At 33.9% G+C, this 19,933-nt stretch overlaps 1 protein-coding gene across 1 annotated transcript; it reads right to left on the bottom strand.

The window, feature by feature from the left end:
- Positions 1 to 6,764: 6,764 nt before the first annotated feature.
- Positions 6,765 to 17,366, bottom strand: LOC148628853 (uncharacterized). The gene is made up of 3 exons (XM_088595716.1): positions 17,144 to 17,366; positions 11,117 to 11,269; positions 6,765 to 8,776 (listed from the first exon to the last, which is right to left on the bottom strand). The coding sequence occupies exons 1-3, from the start codon at positions 17,169 to 17,171 to the stop codon at positions 8,421 to 8,423; spliced, it is 537 nt and encodes a 178-aa protein (XP_088451842.1). The 5' UTR covers positions 17,172 to 17,366; the 3' UTR covers positions 6,765 to 8,420.
- Positions 17,367 to 19,933: the final 2,567 nt, after the last annotated feature.

Genomic DNA, 19,933 nt, shown 5'->3' with positions numbered 1-19,933 from the left:
CACTTGGCTTTATCACCTAGCACTCGAGAAGAGTATATTTGTGCAGTTGATTGAACAAGCGAAATATTGGTTGTAAGGACACGTTTGAAGTTTCTGTATCTCAGAAATAGAAGACAGTTTTGTCCCTATATAAGAAATAATGGAAAATAATTAAAGAATGATTAATTGGAAAGGGTGAATAACCAAAATGCATGTATAATCACAATTGCCAAAGAACCCCTAGATTTAACAAGTATGCAGAACTCGTACCACGTACAAATTAAAAATTTGATGATGCCTTCTTGGTACGAAGGCTGATAATTTACATGTAATTATGAATGATAACCAAATGATTATCTTGCTATCTAGATAAGAAATGGCATTCCTTATTCAGCTTGTAACTTTTACCTTTTGTTGTTCACAATCAAATTTCAAGTGGATTGCTTACTTCCATATACACGTACCAGATGTTTATCTTAATTTTTCACCTCAGTAGAAATTGTGGAGATGGTGGATAATTTACTGAAAACAGGGCAACAAAATTTTAGTTCACTGATTGAAAATTTACTGTACCAAGTAATAATGTGTTACTGATAAGATAAATTCATCTCATTTTCAAGTGTTCTTTTTTGATTGATTGACAGAGCTAATCTTCTTAAATCACTCAGATCTCTTTTGCAGAAATAGTATGGTGCTTAAAGGTTGAGGGTTGATCAGTTAATAACCAAGTCAAAAAGTCTAAATATGGATATAATAAATGTGCCAGTGAATGTCATTGTTGATGATACAAGTGGAAATGGGTATATGCTAACTGAGTTATTAAATGCTTTTAACAGACTGTTTGTTGAGTTTATTAAACAAAAAGATTGGTGCCATTTAAAGTACATGTGTAACTGAAAAACGACTGAATTTTTCAGTCCTGAAAGTTGACTGAAAATTTCAGTACTGAAATTTGATTGGAAATTTCAGTACTGAAATATTAGTAGATAATACATTACTGAATTGTTGTGCGAAAGAAACTTACTGAATTTATATTGGCATTAAAGGTACAAGAAATATGTAGTTAAATTCCTGGCAGTGTACTTTACATTTATTTACATTGAATTATAACTTTCATTTTTGTTTGTTTGTTATAGTTCATTTCAAAGTAATTGTTAACTGTATCATTGACATCTTATTGGGGTCCTTCCAAATTTGGTTTTAGTGGGAATACAATTTACGTGAGATTAATGAAATTTCTCCGTATAAATCAATAGATTACATGAAAATAATGTTTGTTGCATGGTGTAAAGAGAGGAGTTATATAAATTATCATGAATATCTATTTGCCTTTTCTTTTAATAAAAAAAAACACCCCAAACAATGATCGTCCAAAACAATATTTTCGTACATTAAATATTTCGGGTTAAGGAAAAATAAATTAAGAAATATGTATAGTGTTCTTCCTCTTCCTAATAAAAGAAATATTGATATTTTTATGTGTGTATACATCCCAGAATTTGGCATTAACTGAGTTTGTTCTCATTATAATAATTTTTTTAAATTTTTTTTTTAAATTTCATGCATGCAGTCTCAAAAACAGAAACAAAATGTTGCGTGGCAACTTACCTTTTATTTTGCTTTTTGAAGCCCCCATTCTTGAGACACAACAATCAAGTGACAGCATTTATGACATGTGAACAAATATTTGTTTTCGTTCTGGAAAATATTATTTTGTTGATCTGTAAAAAAGTTTATCAAAGATTTATTGTTAAACTGAACTATATTTAAGTCTGCAACAAGAGCTGAATAAACAAGTAAAAATCTTTGACGTGAGTTGAAGCATTGATATTCACAAATAAAACTTTTCAAGTTATTTGTTGTTTCTCTTTAACCAAAAATATTATAACATTTAGACATCAATACATGTATATTTCATACAATAAATTAAAATTGCAATAAAGAGAAAGCGCATGATAAGTAAACCTTTTAGCAAACAGAAAATTTTTATTTTTATTTTTTATCTTTTTTGTGTACTTGTTATTCAAGTACAAGTAACCAATCTGATCAAACCTAATCGGCTATATTTAAATTATTTACCGAGTTAAAAATTCATTCATGTAGTAAAGACTAGCTGGCAAACTAAAACAAAAAGATATAAACCCACGGCGAAAATAAAAAAAAAACATGTATGGTTTTCTTTATCAATGATATGTCATCGATCTGCCTTGTCAGCCAAATACTACTAGGTGGACAAACCCCTCACTACGAATATTTTTGGCAGTATCCTCACTCTACACCAAAAGAGCTGACATATAGAAATCACAGGCACGACAGTAACGGTTCAACTATAAAATGTTATCCATCTAGAGTTATTAGTATAATGCCTCTAAGAAAGTTTTTTGTCATTTAGTTTCGATTTCAAACGTCCTGTATCATCTATGTGTCAGTTAAAGTTTAGGTATGAAGCAGAAAGTGTATCAGTAGTCTGTTTAATTTCAAGTTCTTTTGGGTAGATAATTTTCATAAATGTATATAATCTTTTGATTAAGGATTATTCAAATATGTTACAACATCTATATAACGGAAACTGAAATTCAAGGACTGGGATACTTCTTTTTTTTTTCTGTAACATCTCCTGTAAAAACCTGACTTTCTTACGTATAGAAACAGATCGGCCAGGAATGTTGCATCGTTTTTTCTCATAGTGTATTCAATTAGGAAGAAATATGTTTTTACCAGAAAAACAGATCGTTTACCCCGGACTTAACTTTTTATGAACAACTCGGCGGGTGTTTCTAGAAAAGCAGAGGACGCTTACTCTACCGGTGCACCTGATCCATGCTCCCAGTTTTTAATGGAGACTGAGTTGCTCATTTATTTTTGTTACTTTGTGGGTATTGTTTAGTTACTCTATGTTCTATATTGTGTTTGTCTGTTTTCTATGTCTTCATCGACCATGGTAACAATGGAAACAAATTGTGCTCCTCTACTTGCTGACCTTTTCCTTCACTCTTATGAGGCTGACTTTATAGGTCATCTGATCCGAAAGAACAAATATCGTTTAGCTAGATCATTTAATCTCAGTTTCCGCTATATAGATGACGTATTATCTTTAAACAATGATCTAATTTTGGGATTTGACACATCGCATCTACCCCAAAGAACTTGACATAAAGGATACTACAGACACTGTGAAGTAAGTCTCATATCTTGACCTACATTAGAAATCGACGGTAAAGGAAAACTATTGACCAAACTTTACGACAAACGTGATGATTAGAATTGTCAACTTTCCATTCATCTGTGGCAACATCCCTTCAGCACCTGCGTATAGAGTGTTCTTTCACAACTCGTACGTTATGCCAGAGCTTAGCGAAACTACGTAGACTTTTTGTATCGCGCTAGAATTCTAACAAATATCATCAGCATTTTATCAGTATAGGAGTTTACAGCAAAATGTGGAGAATAAATGGGGAGAACCATATAACATTTTTATTTCATATATTTTAGCAAATATGAGGAGAATATATGGGGAGAACCACTTAAAAATTTTGTTCACATAAATTTTAGCAAATATGTGGAGAATAAATGGGGAGGACCATTTAACAATGTCTTTTTCACATATATTTTAGCAAATATGGGGAGAATAAAAGGGGAGAACCATTTAATTTTTTTTTCACATACACTTTACTTTGCAGCTTTTGATTTGTTTGTAATTTAATAAGAACATTATCTACGTGATCTTATTTAAGTTTTATATCCTTTGCTCTTCCACTCATTTAGATTTTTGAATATGAAATAAAATCACAATAACGTCGACGGTATAAAACACAACGTTTTGAATGAAACAATACAATACAAAATAAGATACTATGAATATAGCGTTCTTTAAAAGATATATAACTTGTTACCATGTAAATAAATAGGTAGTAAGAATTATGTTAATATGAAATTATATTGTATTAAGTAACGAAGTACGGAGGAATAATTCATTTGTCATGAAGTTCGAATAAAGCGTCCTTGATGAAATTCTTTGTGTTTCTTTTGCTAATGTATACAGTACCTAGAGCCCATATTGCCCGTACTCCCAATGAAACAATCACTTTACAGGATGGTAATTACATCAATATTGAAATACCACATGACACGCATTTACTTGATGACATTAATTCTGTTTAACCTCACATAAAACATAACTATGTGACTCATGGGCTCATATTGCCTTAATTTATAGCATTGACCAAAGCTTACGAATACACAACATCCCGAATAAATCTTTATTTTTGAAGCGTGACTACCATGTAAATAAAATTTGTGCAACATATGCCAAACAGTATACCCCTGTCAAGTACTAGATAAAGGCCGCTGATTCACCAGCTACACTTCACTCCAATGTATTCGATCTGACAATTTGATGTTGAGTGGTAATGAAGGTAAATTCAATAACTTATGAGAAAGTATGATAATGTGTTTTATCCTAGAATCATGGGCTACAGGAGTGCAGTTAGACTACCAGAAGCAACAGTCAACATGGATACCGCACAACCACCACTGTAGAAGGAAAACTCCTAGTATTCTAACAACCAATTAGATTTTAGTACGTTTTAAGACAAGTTCGATTAGCTTGAAAAAATATGCATTTTGCAAAAAAAAAAAGAGGAAAGAGGTAGCACCATACAATGGGTTTACACATTTGTAATTATTGGCAAACAGAACATGATAATTGTATGACTTCTCCTTTCTCTGTTCTACCCTTTTGTCAATAAAATATGCCGATTTGTTTTGTGCAGTGATTAAGGACCGAATACCCACATTGGCGCTAAAACGTTTTGTATGTAATAAGAAGACTTGCAGAAAAGTTTTTTTTTCTTTTTCGACGAATGCTAAGTGTATCTCAAAATATTAGGTAGAATTAGCTTTCTGTGCAACTAAAACCGACTTACAATGTAACTAATCGTATTATATCCCACAAAACCTCTAATTACCATAATCAATACCCGTGCTAAAGTATAAGGCACGTCCATCCCCTCTCATTTTGGATGTTTATTATTCTTTAAAAAATACCAACAGAAAACAACATTGATTTCTTTTTTGGTTTTATTCATTCCATTTCGTTTACTAAGGTACATTCCGACTATGAATTGACTTTTAAAGAATACAATAGAAACGAAGGGAAACTTCCGTACGTGATGACAGACATTGTACCAAAAATTCGAATTTCTTTCCCACGTATGTACGGCTGAAATCACGGTGGTATACAGTAACATATAAGTACCACGAGTTAGAGTATTGACTGATTAAAAACTTATAAATACTAAGTACGTATTGAAATGAAAATAAAATGACCACGGGACATTGAAAAATGTTTATTGCTGTATTTCAAAATTGAGGTAAACACACATTTCAATTTGAGTAGAATGATTTCGATAGATCTGCATTTGATACAGTAGTAAAATCCCCACTTGGATCAGTAAATTAACTACCACTAATTGCAATGTTGTAAATATAGGCATAATATAAAATACGTAGATTAGGAATATCTTCTAAAATCTTTGAAATGTATAACATTGACAATACTTATTTATTTGATAACTTTTTCAAATCTTTCTGAAGTTTGGAAAATGAAATGTGGGTTGAACTACGTTTTGTAGCTCATTAAACCTCCCGCTTCCATACCTTTACAACACCGTAGGCAGGGCAAGCTGGTATATTACTGCCCAAGAAAGGAAAATTTATAATTTTAAATTCAAAGTTATCTCGTTCGTCATATATCTTTGTGCAGAGATTACTAATGTCGTAAAAATGAGGTGAGGGTCTAAAAATGACCCAGAGGAAGCTGTTTCGGTAGTCTCTAATTTCTAGTTCTAGTGGATAAATAAACGGAAGCCATTCTTCAAATTAACGAATATTAATTGAGAGAAGTCGTCAATATATCGATATGTGAAATCACAGAATCTACAGTAGTCTCCTTGACTTTTTTGTCTATCACAAGATTTTGAAGGAAGTTCAACTCCGATTCATAAGAATAAAGAAACAGCTCGGCTAGGAGAGGGGCACAATGTCGATTCTTGGTTGAAAAAATGTCTACAAATATGTTGTCGTGGAGAAACTCTAGCATACTGATCACTCGTTACTCGGTGTAGCAATGTCTGTCATTTTGTTTTGTTGTGGTAAAATATGTAGAATCGTAGCCTAAAACAACAATTTATGAGAAGTACCATTCTGGCAGTTAAATGCTTGGTGGATGATTTCTTTCAGACGGGTTTTCAATTTTTCATGGGGCAAGGTTCTATATGAAGTTGAACAGTCAAAAGATTAAGAGTTAAGTTTTTTTCTGTTAATTAAAATACCAAACACGGACTTTATATTAACAAAGAAATACCGACGCATCAAAATAGAAGGACAACCAAGAGACATCAACATCCAAGTACATAGCCTAAACTCAGAAACGGGAAACCGTTACGATCCACATACACAATGTAGATAACAGAATATCATCCATACAAAAAACTAACGAAAACAAGACAACACATAAACAACTCTAGCACTTGCAATACTTGGTGACGTCAGGAGCTCTAGAAGGGTGAGCATGTTCTACAAGTGTGCTAGTGTTACTCGTCATAATGCAAGTGAGTAAAATCCGGTAAGTGTCAAGTTCGGTGGGTTGAAAATTCGGTAAGACGTACAATCTAATAAAAAGAAAAGACTTATAAAATAATATTGAAATTATGCCCAGAAATATTACTTTTGCCGATCATTGGCATGTTCAAAACATAAACTGGATTTTCATGACAACATTGGTATAGAAAGTCTAGTTAAATTTATTCAAATTAAAATTCTTAAAGTAATAAAACAACACAAAGAGACATCAATGGCCAACATCTAGCGCATAAATACAACGTTGGGGTTAAACTAGTTTCATAAGGCCGTAAATGTTCCCCTTTAATGAAAGATAACAAATGAACTGAAAAACAAAGAAACACACACTAAAATTCACTCAAAAATATATTCAAATATCTCTATAGAATATCTCCTCAGCATACACCATATAAACAAAGATATCTACAGAATGCTCTCGGATATTAAAAGCTAGCTAGCTCAGAACATATTAAAGAGTGACAAAACCACCATTACAAATAATCGATCCATACAATTTTGTAGTCGCAACGTCAAACCAAGATTTAATGTAGTTTAACACCCTAACATAACTAACAGTTTTAGGTAGTGGTGTAATTATGAGTCGATTATCGGTATTCTCCAAAACAAGGTTCAAAGGAAAGAATAATCAATGATTTGAAAATCATATACTTAACGAATAAATCTTAAAAGGACAACTGATAAATCCATCGAATTTGTTTGGATGAATTACTTTATAGACTATGTATCTCCACAAAAACAAAAACAAACAAAACAAAACAAAACAAAAAAAAAAAAAACGCAAACTGACAATTTTTTCGTAAGTTCAGAGCCTGCAATTGCTATTACATTATGTACCGAAGTTTTGTTTTGGCGAAAAATAAATACCGATTGCTTTAAGGTGTATTTGATTACGATACTCCTGGTGAAAAAGCTTTCATCTAGGGAATCCATTACTTTTATTAAAATCTGACTTTTCATTACCAAAAAAAGAGCTAAACGGACCAATTGAGAAATCTAAATACCACAGGATGGTGCTTCAGGAATATTACCATCTAGGAATGGAAAATTAACAATGGGAATTTTTTAAAATCTCTTTTTTCATACATTTTGGCCAAAAGGGAAGAATCAAACTTATAAGGGAGGTACATGTCTATTTAGGGGTCTCCATAATATACATCTATATCGCCTTCTAAACGCTTTTTGGGAGATTGAGTTAATCTGCGCATTTCATCCACAACATCACCACAATTAAAAATTGTACAATACTCTAGGGAACGTTTCCAGTCAAGCTAGAAAGTACTGCCGATATTTGTACTCCATAGTAATTTCTATTCACGCGTCTACATAATTGTCGGAGTGAACTCGGGGTGTACAGCCAAGCTGTCATCAATTGGTTTATTTCTTCTTCCAATCTTTCTTTTTCAATCTCGGTCAACCTTAAGCGTCCATGCATTGTACCTAAATATCTTTCAAGTTGTTCAAAAATGGATTTTGGTATTGTGCTTGATGCCTGAATAAAACATCCAGTAAATTAATGTCTTTTTCGATTATATCAAACAACAGGTCTCACTAATGTGTACCAAGAATTGGACGTTTGTATTGACCAGAACTAAACAAAAACTATACCATAAAATAGAAACTCCAGTTCCAGACAAGAATCGAATCCGAAATTTACGTCTCGCCTCTCTATTCATTTTAGAGTAGCACCATTCAGCCACAAATATTCAACTACATCATATTCCTTGTTGAATAAGGCTAAATACACTGTTGGGGCAGAATAGTAATATGATCCGTGTTCTCTTGGATTAAACACATTTTTGTCAATGAGAACTCACATTTTCCAATGTTTTAACTGAATGGCTAATTATATCGTTTATTACAGTAGAATCAGTATATTTACTGTAACACTTGTCATTCCAAAATGATGTTGCACCAGCCGCCTTTAATATCCTATGTATTTCTGGTAGATCTAGAATTTCCGACCATTTTAAAAGGCTGTATCCTCTATAACTCGTTGGTATGTAAAACTGGTTCTGTAGAAGTAGGGACAGTATCTGTGAATTACGCCCAATGACAGCACTCAACATTAAATCCCACTTTTCCTTAACTTCCCTGCTGTCCTTCTTAGACATGAAGCGCATATTGGCCAACAACAAATCGACTATCTCAACATTATCTATAAAGAAAATAAATGGTATCATATTCCAGGTTCCAATTCGTATTGTCTCCATTTACCGTTTAAGAAACTGTTTCGAGAATTTTTAACACCCCCAAAATTGCAGGATCGCGCAAGTTTTGTCTAAATATATCAAAACAGAACAAGAAAATCGCAGACCAAATGAAGCTGAGTATAATTTTTAATAGGGTTTGTAAGTCTCGTTCTAGTTTCATATCCCTTACCGGAATTTCTAATGTAGAACATATTGAAATCCGAAGACCGGTCTGCATTTTATTGTTTACTTCCGGGATCTCAAAACGCTGTATTAGGTGTAATACCACTATTTCGGAAACCAGTCGCCTGCACATACAAGAAAGTAGTTCGTAATGACACGAACTAGTCCAAATATTGCACCCTATCATTATCCTTGTTTAATAGAGGTATACAAACTTGGTGTCATCTGAAAGCTGAATGATTCAGCAATACTCTAAAAACTTCATTTTCTTTATTCAGTGTAGGGTAAAACAATTCTGAACAATAAAATCTAGACCCCTTGATATGGCTAAATTTCAAAACGAAAGTAGTGATTTCTGCACCTGTGTACTTTCACTTTACCGTTCTTTCTTAGAAGGCACATAAGGTATGTTGATATTTTTATGAGAGTTAAGGTAAAGGGTGACCATAATAATGATACCCCTCTAGCACCATCTGTTCTGATGAAAAAAAAGTTTGAGCCTTATAAAAAGCTGAATTTAAGATAGAAAGTAATGGAGACCAGAAATAGTGGTATTACACCATTACAACGCAAATTCTTCTATTTTTACGTTTTTCTTAACACTTTTATGATGTGGAAATAGGTATTTGTCATTTTTATTGGTATTTGTACACGAAAATATGTTTTGCTTTTATATACTGAATCCAACGCCGAGAAAATGATAAATCTCTATGCATTTGAATGGTAAACTATGACCCATTATTGTGAAACCACGGAGTCACATGACGAGACTAACAAACCCTATACCGACACCCACCCTCACTTGCGGAAAGTCATTGGAATAATTATCGGACTCCGATGCTGTTAGATCTGAACTTTAGCCTGAAACGAGTAATAAAGCACATTGACTTAAGAAGAAGGAACTTAGTAATTATTAATAAAACTTTGTGTAACTACAGAATTTCTGATTTTTAAACAATCTATACTACAGTTATTTTTCCATATCATATAAAAGACAACAAAAAATAAAGCATAAAAACCTTTATTTATTGCCAATTTAAAACAGTTTATCATAGTACGAAAGCAGGGCTTTCTTCTTGTATTCCTCATGACGCTGTACTCATAGTCTTGAAGAACTTGTTTCATAATATCATACTGACGTAATAAACACGCAACACACTCAGAATTCTTCTTTTCAACAGAAAATTCCAGCGCTTTTTCAAAAGCACTTTTAATATTTTTTAATGCTGTCGAACTCAAGTATGGACAAATAATCTTTTAAGCATCATCTTTGTTGTGAAGCACAAGGAATTCAGGGATAAATATGTGTCTAGGAAATGATTCGCCAGTCGGTAATATTCGTATGTAATCCACGAAGAAGTGCGGAAAGCAACGCTGTAAATGTTCGACCAAATTGAACCCGTCATGAAGCAACGTTAAATGCAAAGGGTTAAATTGAAAGGTCAAAGTGTAGTAAATGTTATTGAATGAAAAATTTGTTTTCAGAAAGGGGAGCAACTCCGCAACAGCATCGAATTTTCTAGAAATTATTGCCACATGTATCCAATATAAACCACTGATTTTAGGGTTCGACCTCTCAGAAGAATTAAGCATTTCGATCGGATACAACTGATCGAACTATTTATCTGTATGGAATAATGGGTCTTTCTCCGAGTATCCATGGCGCAAAAGCAAAAGATGAGGGCATAATCCATACTTTACACACCTCTGAAGCAACAGTTTATTTCTGTCGTTAGCTCCCCCAGAAAAACACCCCTCCAGATAATACGGACAGTCACATGTATTAAAAGTATCTATAAGCAAACAGATAAAAAATGTATTTCAGATTCTAAAATACAAATCAAATTAATAGTAAAAAAAACACGATTGCAGAAAAGCTTCCGTTTATTTCCAAACATGCCAGGTGACTCCTTTTGCTTGTGCACTTAGCCCTTAAAGCATCTAGCTAATTTTATATTTTAGAATATACATTCAATAAGTTGTCCTTAATGCAAGACTTATCAAATAAATGTAAAAAAGTCTTATTAGTTAAGGTATATTATTACATGTTCACTTGTCATATACATCGGACGTCTACATGCAATGGAACGTAAAACGTGCATAGATTCTAGTGAATACATTACCGAAATGCATCGTCGCAGTTATTTTTATTGGATTTTCTTTAATAATTTGTATGATTTCTCCATCGCTTGCTCCGATCAAAAACATGAACCACTCATACTGTTCCTCTCTGGACAACCTCAGGACATCAGTGACATGATCCAAAGTAGTCTTGTCTTAATTGTAAACAAGAAAAATATTTATCAAAACAAAAAGCACCTCTGCAATTACTATTGCACAATCACATTCAATAATAAATGTATTCCTGGTGAAGCAATTCACAAAAGACACCGGAGACACGATATTCAAAATTTTATAAGTGAAAGGTGGCATCACTTTTCATAAGTTTCCTGATACATTACACCGCTGTTTTTCATAGTCTCTATGTATTAAATACTTTTTTTTCCAAAAAGAACACATTCCCAGGACAAAGACCGGTAACCACTGACCCCATTCCCTTGACCTTCCAAGGCCCCGATGTAGGCCACCCGGCGGAAAGAAAAAAACTACCAGGAAACAGCTGTGATGCTTATTAATACAAATAGAACTGTAAAAAGAGGGTCTCAGAACAAAGATCGTGTAGGTGTCATTGCACACGACCTTTATAAAGTTAGACTCAATAGTGGAAAGCTTTAAAGAGTCGGAATCCCTCGAGCTACAACCAACATCCTATGTCGTATTGCACGCCGAATTTGAAACCGTCATCGAAATAGATGGAAACAGACAAGTGCTGTTTAGTAGAGTGCGTGATGAACATGAAAGACAGAACCCACATTGAAAAATCATCCAGACACGTAAAGGATGTATTCAAGGAACAGATAACCCCGAGAAATGAACGTTCTTTTTGCCTTAGTGGGAAACACGGATCCGGATATTCTTCTCGGCACACTAGGTAGCCGTATCCGTTGATACAAATACGAGTCAAATTCGGAGACTCCATTCCAACGCCTCTTCGTGAACTTTATGAATAAACATTGCAGTAGTTTGACGAACAAAGCAGTACGAGCACAATAAGAAGATTCCATCGTATGCGGACAGCATTGTACATTTTACATAGATCTGTAGGACGACCTATGACGCATTTGACCAGAAGCCTGGATGATCTCAACGAAGCTAAAGATATACTAGTAGATTTTTTTAATAAACTATCAAAATATACGATGGCGTTGTTATCTATAAAGCCCGAACAGAAAATAAAATTTATTCATTACAAAAGACTATACATAAATCCATCTGGATTACATTTTACCCTTGGCACCTTCTACGTTTTGATACCTTATATAACATTGAAGTGTGTCCTTTAAAGCCGGAACTAGGTCTGAAATTACTTTCATCACGTCCAGCAATGTATCGAATTCTTCTCTGTGATGTCTTTGGTAATTTTTTTGTGATGTCCAGTAGCGCCTGATAGCTATTGTTTCAAGTCGTGACGTACACGTTTGTCCCTAAATGTTAGCTCATGTAACCGATTCACGTTCCACTACGCTGGACATTTCATCAACGTTATTTTCCAACGAGGGAGAAAGTTCATTGTCACCGGATCTCGGACCAGTTTTGAATAGGATGTACACCATATTTCCATGTCTTCCATTTCGTTATGGTCCATGACACTAACCATATTTTTATTTTTAAGCTCGAGTAATGCCCGAAAAAAAACAAAAAACATTGGGCCTGCTCCTGGGAGGCGTTTGAGTTAGGTTCTCGCCCTCGCCGTTTTCGTTGGTTGATTCACGATGTATTCACTCATTTCTTCGGATAAGATACTACTTTCTACGAGGTACAGTTTCACACGTCTCTTTCACCAGTTTCACGTAGTATTTGATAAAGCTCTGTCTTTTCTGGGAATTTATTCTACAACAAAATACAATCCCAACCCCTAGAGGAAACCAGGCGCCAAGTTTGCAAAGCTAACATCAATGTTAGGGTTCTTAACGGGAAATAGTATATTCTCGGGAAGTCCGAAAGAGAATGGCGATTTTGAAATTTCATTAGTCGTTTTAATGAATTTCGGTGGTCGTAATTAAAATCATGAATGAGTTTGAATTTCTTTGGACGACGCTAATGAAGGGTGGATCCTGTCTTAAACTCGTCCGCGTAAGAGATTACAAATCGCCGTGGGTGGACGGTCAAGAGACAGTGGTGACCAGGATTGGTGTGACGTCACACGTATGCGCTTTGGAGCACCCCCTTGCACTTGGAAAAATGCAAGGGTACACGTCCTCTGCTTTTCTAGAAACATCCACCAAATTGCTCATAAAATTTCATGTTCGATGTAGACGAAAGAAGAAAGGACAACTAAACTATGACACGATAGCCAATATTTTTTTTTTATCTATTACCCTCTCGTAAAATGGAACATACAGTATAATTAAGTAAATAGCATATAGCTTAGAAGGTGATGGAGCAGTTTATTACCCCTTGAAAATACAAGGATATCAGCTACTGTCGCCATTTTTAAAACCGCCGAAACCGCACCCGGAGGTGGTTTCGCAAGTTCTACTAACTAGTTTCAGTTTTACGACGATAAATTGAAAAACTGGTTTTGGTTTCAAACTAGTTTCAAACCAGTTTTCGAAATAAATGGAAGGTTTCAGAAACCTCGTACAAAACTGGAACTGGTTTCACTGCAATAAAAACGCCCTTAGTAATATGTTTATATATTGCAGGTATATCTTCTGTCTACAATGATAAACACAAAAACACAAAAATAAACTTTTAGTTAGCAATAAAAATGAAATAATACTAAATAAGTCAATATTCTGGGATTCTGTTTGGACTACAGTTCTAAATGAACTGACTTATAGTGACTTTCCTACAACCATGACACCCTATATTTACCAATATGCTGAACAATACAAAGAATTGACAAAGCTATTGGGACATTTAAACTGACCAGTTCCTATTGAAAGAGTTGATGAATGCTCACCTATGAATCTTTTCACAGCCAGCTCCTAGTTATTTAAATCTGAAGCAGCTACCTGGGCTATTCTATTTTTCATTGGTGAGGGGAGTTCAAATTTAATAAATTACATCTTTGTTTTGTATTTTGCTGACAAGGTTGAAAACCATGATTTAGAATAGTATATAACAGTATTTATTTTATCTTAACTACATTGCACAGAAGTCTTATATATCATTATAAAAATGATACCTCAATTAATATTTATTCCCTCCATCATAAAACAGGAATAGGCCTACCTACGTGTCTTTTTAGTGGAAAGTATGTGATACATACTATAGTAAGGAACAAGTGTACAAAATGCAAACAGTTTGAGGTTCACGTGAATTACAATTTTTGAAATAGTGCTATGAGTTTATTTTATTCAATTTTGAGTTTGAGTAAGCTTAAAAGTGAATTAAGTGCTTTATTAATTGTGAAGGATTTCCATTGGAATTATGATGTTCCGGATTAACTGCACTGGTTTTCATATTTCGGGATTAAGTATCATGTTAATAATAATTTTCATTTGTGTTATAATTTGGGATTTAGAGCATTGGGTTTGATAGAAATTATAATTTGGGATTATAAGTGGAATGATTTTCATTGAAATTGAAGATTTTGGAATAAGTTTTAATTTTCGTTGAAACTTTTTTGGATTAAGTGCAGTTCATTGAATTTATAGCTTTGGATTTAAATGCTGTTTTCCTTGAAACTTTTTGGGATTATTAAAGTGCAATGATTTTCTTTCAAATGTAATAGTTTGCGATTTAGTCCATTTTTTAAAGTGCAATGATTTTCATTACCGTAAAATGTAGTTTGTGATCTAATGCAATGTTCATTTTTAAATTAAAGATTTGGACTAATTTGTTTTTTTTTTCATTGGAAGTACAGCTTGGGATTACGTGCAATGATATACATGTAACTGGAATTATATAGAGAATATTTTTTAGTTTTATTTTCATTGTAATTGTTGTTCTAGATTAAGTGCTATGATTTACAGTTCTGATTTGAGTGTTTTATGTTAAGAAATGATTTTATTGGAATTATACTTATGACTGAAGTGCATTAAATTTCATCAGGACTATATATACTTTTTGTACATGTATATTTTAAATAATAGGAAAACATGTGCAAGAAATTTATACGAATCCGAACTATTGCTAAAGTAGGTACTTTGAAGGAGTATATTTCAATGCATATATTTAAAAAAAAAAACGGTATTCAATGGATTCAGCTTTGAGATTGGACAATTCAAATAAATAGTAGCTTAACATTGTAACTTCAAGTTATTGTTCATTCCATGAAAATGTTACCATTTTAGTTTAATTTGCCATTTCATACTTGCTATCCACTTGGGGATCTGTGGGTTTAAAGCTTTTTTTTTCTTGGAAAAATATAAACAATATTCACAACCAATAGTTTTCCACATTAGTACTTTTCCTGTATTTGCAAGTACAAAAAAACCAATTATGTAAAAAAACGCATTTAATTCCCTCAAAACACATTGTGAGTAATATTCACAAGCTGGGAAAATTCCATATGATGTGAAACAAAGCCAGTATTAACTGCCTTACACCTGACCAGGTAAATTTTCATGTGTGAGTGGCTACCTATTCATCAACTCTCAATACCAACTGGTCAGTTTAAATGTCCCAATAGCTTTGTCAATCCTTTGTATTGTTCAGCAGATTGGTAACAAAAGATTGTCATGGTAGTAGGAAAGTCAGTTTAACAAAAGATTGTCATGGTAGTAGGAAAGTCACTGTAACAAAAGAGTGGCATGGTTGTAAGAAAGTCACTGTAACAAAAGAGTGGCATGGTTGTAAGAAAGTCACTGTAACAAAAGAGTATCATGGTAGTAGGAAAGTCACTGTAACAAAAGAGTGTCATGGTTGTAAGAAAGTCACTGTAACAAAAGAGCGTCATGGTTGTAAGAAAGTCACTGTAACAAAAAGTCAGAATTTGGAAAATGAAATAAAACAAAAGTTACCTAACGCTGCGATGAAACAGGGCGGGAAATGAAGGCATCCTTATAGAGAAGAAAGATCACACCAGTGATATGGTCAATGACTCAGAAGACCATCGAATTGAAAGATCCAAGAGATGAACTTTGTACATAATATAATAAGCGCATATTACTAAAAACTAGTATAGAAGCATTTCAAGCGAAATGAAATACCTGATTGTTTCCAGCAGAATTCCCTCGCACACTGTAAGTGGGAATTTATGTAAGTTTCAACAGGAAATAGATTATGTCTACCAACTATTGAGTTCAACAGCTGAATTGAAATTCATCATGATTGTTATATTGAACCGTAAAAAAGAAAAGTGACACAATAACTGATAATCATTACATGGATCCATTAACTAGAAGATGTAGTGATATAGGAGTCGAAATATTCGACAAACCAAGATTGGGACATACTTTAATTGTACATATGACATTTAGGATTCTTACCAGTGTCTGATTCAAGCTGATTTGACATATATTTTAATGTAAGGATTTGGAGAAAAATATAGAATAATTCAGATTACTCAGAAAATGTCAGTACTCAATGACAAGAAAAAAACATATAACTGAACTAACCTCTGACTAGGAAAACTTTCTCTTATTTTTTGTTATTATATCCCTGCCGCTAATAGATAGTGATCATGTTGTACGTCTGTTCGTCTCCACACTCTTGGATAAACATTTCACAGTCTGATGTCATTTTGCACCCCCTTCTTCCCCATCTGAATAACCTTTTAGGGTTTCCTCGGGCAAAACATAGACTTTGTCTTTGGTCAATTATAGCTGCGAAATCGTAGCTCTTGATCTTTTTTTTTTTTGATTTTGCGATCTAGCGTTAAGAAAATACAAAAAAATAGTTAGAGCTACGTTTCGCAGCTAGGTCAATTAAAGAGAGAGGCATTTTTTATCCGAAACTCCTCTAAAATCGCTGAATGGTATTTTACGACGCGATGCCATTTACTTTAATTACACCTTTATCTTCAGAGTCCGTTATTTTTATTACTTCAAGTACAGCCTTCCAAACTTTCAGCTGAACTCATGTATACATTGCACGTTCAATGAAACAGAAACAGAACAAAACATAGCGGGGCAACTTACCTTCTATTTTGCTCTTTGAAGCCCCCATATTTTTTCATCGGACATTATTTCTTCGATCCATAGAACGTTCTTTATAGATGTTTACGTGTGTGGTATCAGTAGTAGGCTTAAATCGATCAGTTTGTTGCTGACAGAAGAAAAAAAACAGAGGTTTGCTATCATAGGCAGGGGCAGGGGATATCATAGAGACATCACATTAAGAATAACATCCGGTTGTGTATAATTTTTTGAACATGTGGTAGTTAAACTAAATTATGGAATAGTAAAAAACGAACTTACAACATTTGTATTGTTACACAGTCTCTTACAAAGGGGAGAGAGACACTTTTTCCCGCCTCCTTTTCCCATCCCCTTTCTCTTGTTTAATGCTTTGTTACTTCTAACAAAACTGTATAGGAAGTTCAGTTTAATCGAAACTTTTTTTAGAATATTTTAGTCACAGCAACAATTTCTTTTGTGAGTTAAATTTTTGGTGTCTCCTAAGCAGGCGAGCAAGGAACTAAGAATTCTAATGGGTCATCATGAATATGAGTTGCATTATTTCTATCATTACCAAAGGATTCCTCTTTCGGGAGCAATTACATAGCATGCTTCCCTACCTGTGCACCTGGTCCACGTTCCCAGTTTTTAGTGGATTTGCTTTAATTACTTTGTATGTATTATTTTAATTACTTAATGTGCGTTGTTGTGTATGTCTGTTTTCCATGTTTTGTCTGTCCCTGGATTACTTTCTATTTTGGGTTTCCGCTAGAACTTTGGTTCCCTTGATTACTCTTCCATAACGCTTTGTTCAGTACAACCAGTTTTCTGTCCTTTCCCCGTAAGATTGTTAATTATCATAGTGAGAAATCTCAAATTTCCCACATTTTTCATGAAATCCACAATTGTTTATTTTCAAGTATTAAAATAGCAGTGAAATCTTGGTCAGATGACAACTACTAATACATAAAATGATCGTACAAGGCTTTTATCTGACGCCTTCTAAATATTGTAATGACGCCTTCGTGGTACCAGTATCGTATTGCATATCCCTGAGGTGGTGTACGATGGAGCTAGGGTATAAAAATATAGTGCATTTTCTTTTTGCATCTTTAGAAACTAATATTTTTTCAAAATATAAGAACAATGACTTATTAAATAGAGCCAACATAACACTATAAGAGGACAAACTTCTTGTTAAGAAAATCTGACATTATAACATAAAAACTGTTCCGCCGAAAAGGTTGGTTCGATGAAAGCAAAACGAAAGTGAAAGTAGAGAAAATGGTTATTTATAGTTCAAGACTACTTTTCTGTCCGATCTTCGTGGACTCAACCTACTTTTTTGCGGGAAATTATTTTTTTCACATGTCCTTAGAAATACTACATAAGCGAAAGTTTTATTCAATCAATTTATATGTTTTTTTAAATCCTAAAAAGATGCACTTCATTATAGAAGACTATGCGAATATCTATACGATACCGAGATCTTGTGTATAAAGAGATGGGATACAACGGGGAGTGTAATGAACTTTATTACAGCACTCACTGACTTGTATAATGCACTGAGGACAGCAAAATCTTACCGTCTGAAAGATTATCGGCTTGACCGAAATAGGAGTTGACATTATTATTTATACAACAGTTACTTGTATAGGGCATCATCATGATAAATTGACTGCACACGGGACACTCCGACTGTGATGTTGCCTGAAACGTTACCACAGGCGAGGGCAAATGTCAATATTGAGGGTAATTATATCACTTCCTAATTGCAGTCACCCTCTACATATGCAACAATTGTTATTGTTTTTGTTTTCATTGAAGAATTTGAAGAGGGCATTATAATGATGTGAAAATGACCCGAACATTATCACATGATAATGTCCTCCTGACATTTTAACGCATATTAACCGATAAAAATAGCTTATACTTTCTGAACTTAAAACTTTAGTTAGGAAACAATATAGCAGGCTTAGGTCAAGATACCACAGGAACAGCATTAAAGATATTCCGTCTTTCGACTGCCCTACAGCCAACCACAAGACCAGATTAAATCAATCGAAGCGAAGATAATACACAATCTGATGTCTTTAAGTAAAGCCTATTCCCAAGAACGGTCCGAAACTAGAATCTAGCTGTTACTGGTGCCAGGAAGTGTTTATTACAAGGTTCCTGCTGGTTTCAGCTAGTATTGCTGAGACCCAAACTTTTTACCTTTCAAGCAAGGGGCTTGCAGTATACACTATTGTTGCCCCTTTCCATGGACACTAGCTTTGCAGTATACACTATTGGGTCAGCCCCTTTCAATGGACACTTACCTTGCAGTTTACACTATTAGGTCAGCCCCTTTCAATGGACTCTTACCTTGCAGTATACACTGTTGGTCAACCCCTTTCAATGGACACTGTCACTGTATGTAATGTACATCAGAGGTTCAGAACAGTTTATTGACCCTGTTTCAGCACCATACAGAAGTAAGTCCGACACATCAAATGAATCTTGTCTCAGTAGTGGACAATAGTGGTTCCGAAATTATTAATGAATACTATCCCACTAGTGAACACGAATACGGCAGATTATTTAAGGAGGTAGACCTAGGGTAAGGGACATAACTCTTGAAATCAGTGATACGTTTGTATTATATTCTATTTCACCAAAGCCTATCAAGTTTTTTTTTGAAACAGAATGAAATCAATCTAAGTTACCTTGATGCTAACATGAAATTGATGTAAAATGCTGAATACAAATGTTCCAATGATTTGTGAGAGTTGTGTCCCTTACCCTAGTTTTATCTCCTTAAACTGTCTT

Source organism: Perna viridis, chromosome 1 (assembly GCF_037379345.1).
Source record: "Perna viridis isolate PV_CMFRI_1.1 ecotype Kerala chromosome 1, ASM3737934v1, whole genome shotgun sequence".
NCBI classification, from domain to species: domain Eukaryota; kingdom Metazoa; phylum Mollusca; class Bivalvia; order Mytilida; family Mytilidae; genus Perna; species Perna viridis.
This window is presented reverse-complemented; position numbering and strand designations above follow the sequence as displayed.

What these genes read in the sequence shown, in the direction of transcription:
- LOC148628853 (XM_088595716.1), bottom strand. Translation starts at nt 17,171, where the DNA reads ATGGGGGCTTCAAAGAGCAAAATAGAAG. An exon ending in TTCAAAGAGCAAAATAGAAG is followed by an intron (nt 11,270 to 17,143) that starts GTAAGTTGCCCC and finishes TTTACAATTAAG; the next exon opens with ACAAGACTACTTTGGATCAT. An exon ending in AACTGCGACGATGCATTTCG is followed by an intron (nt 8,777 to 11,116) that starts GTAATGTATTCA and finishes TTTTCTTTATAG; the next exon opens with ATAATGTTGAGATAGTCGAT.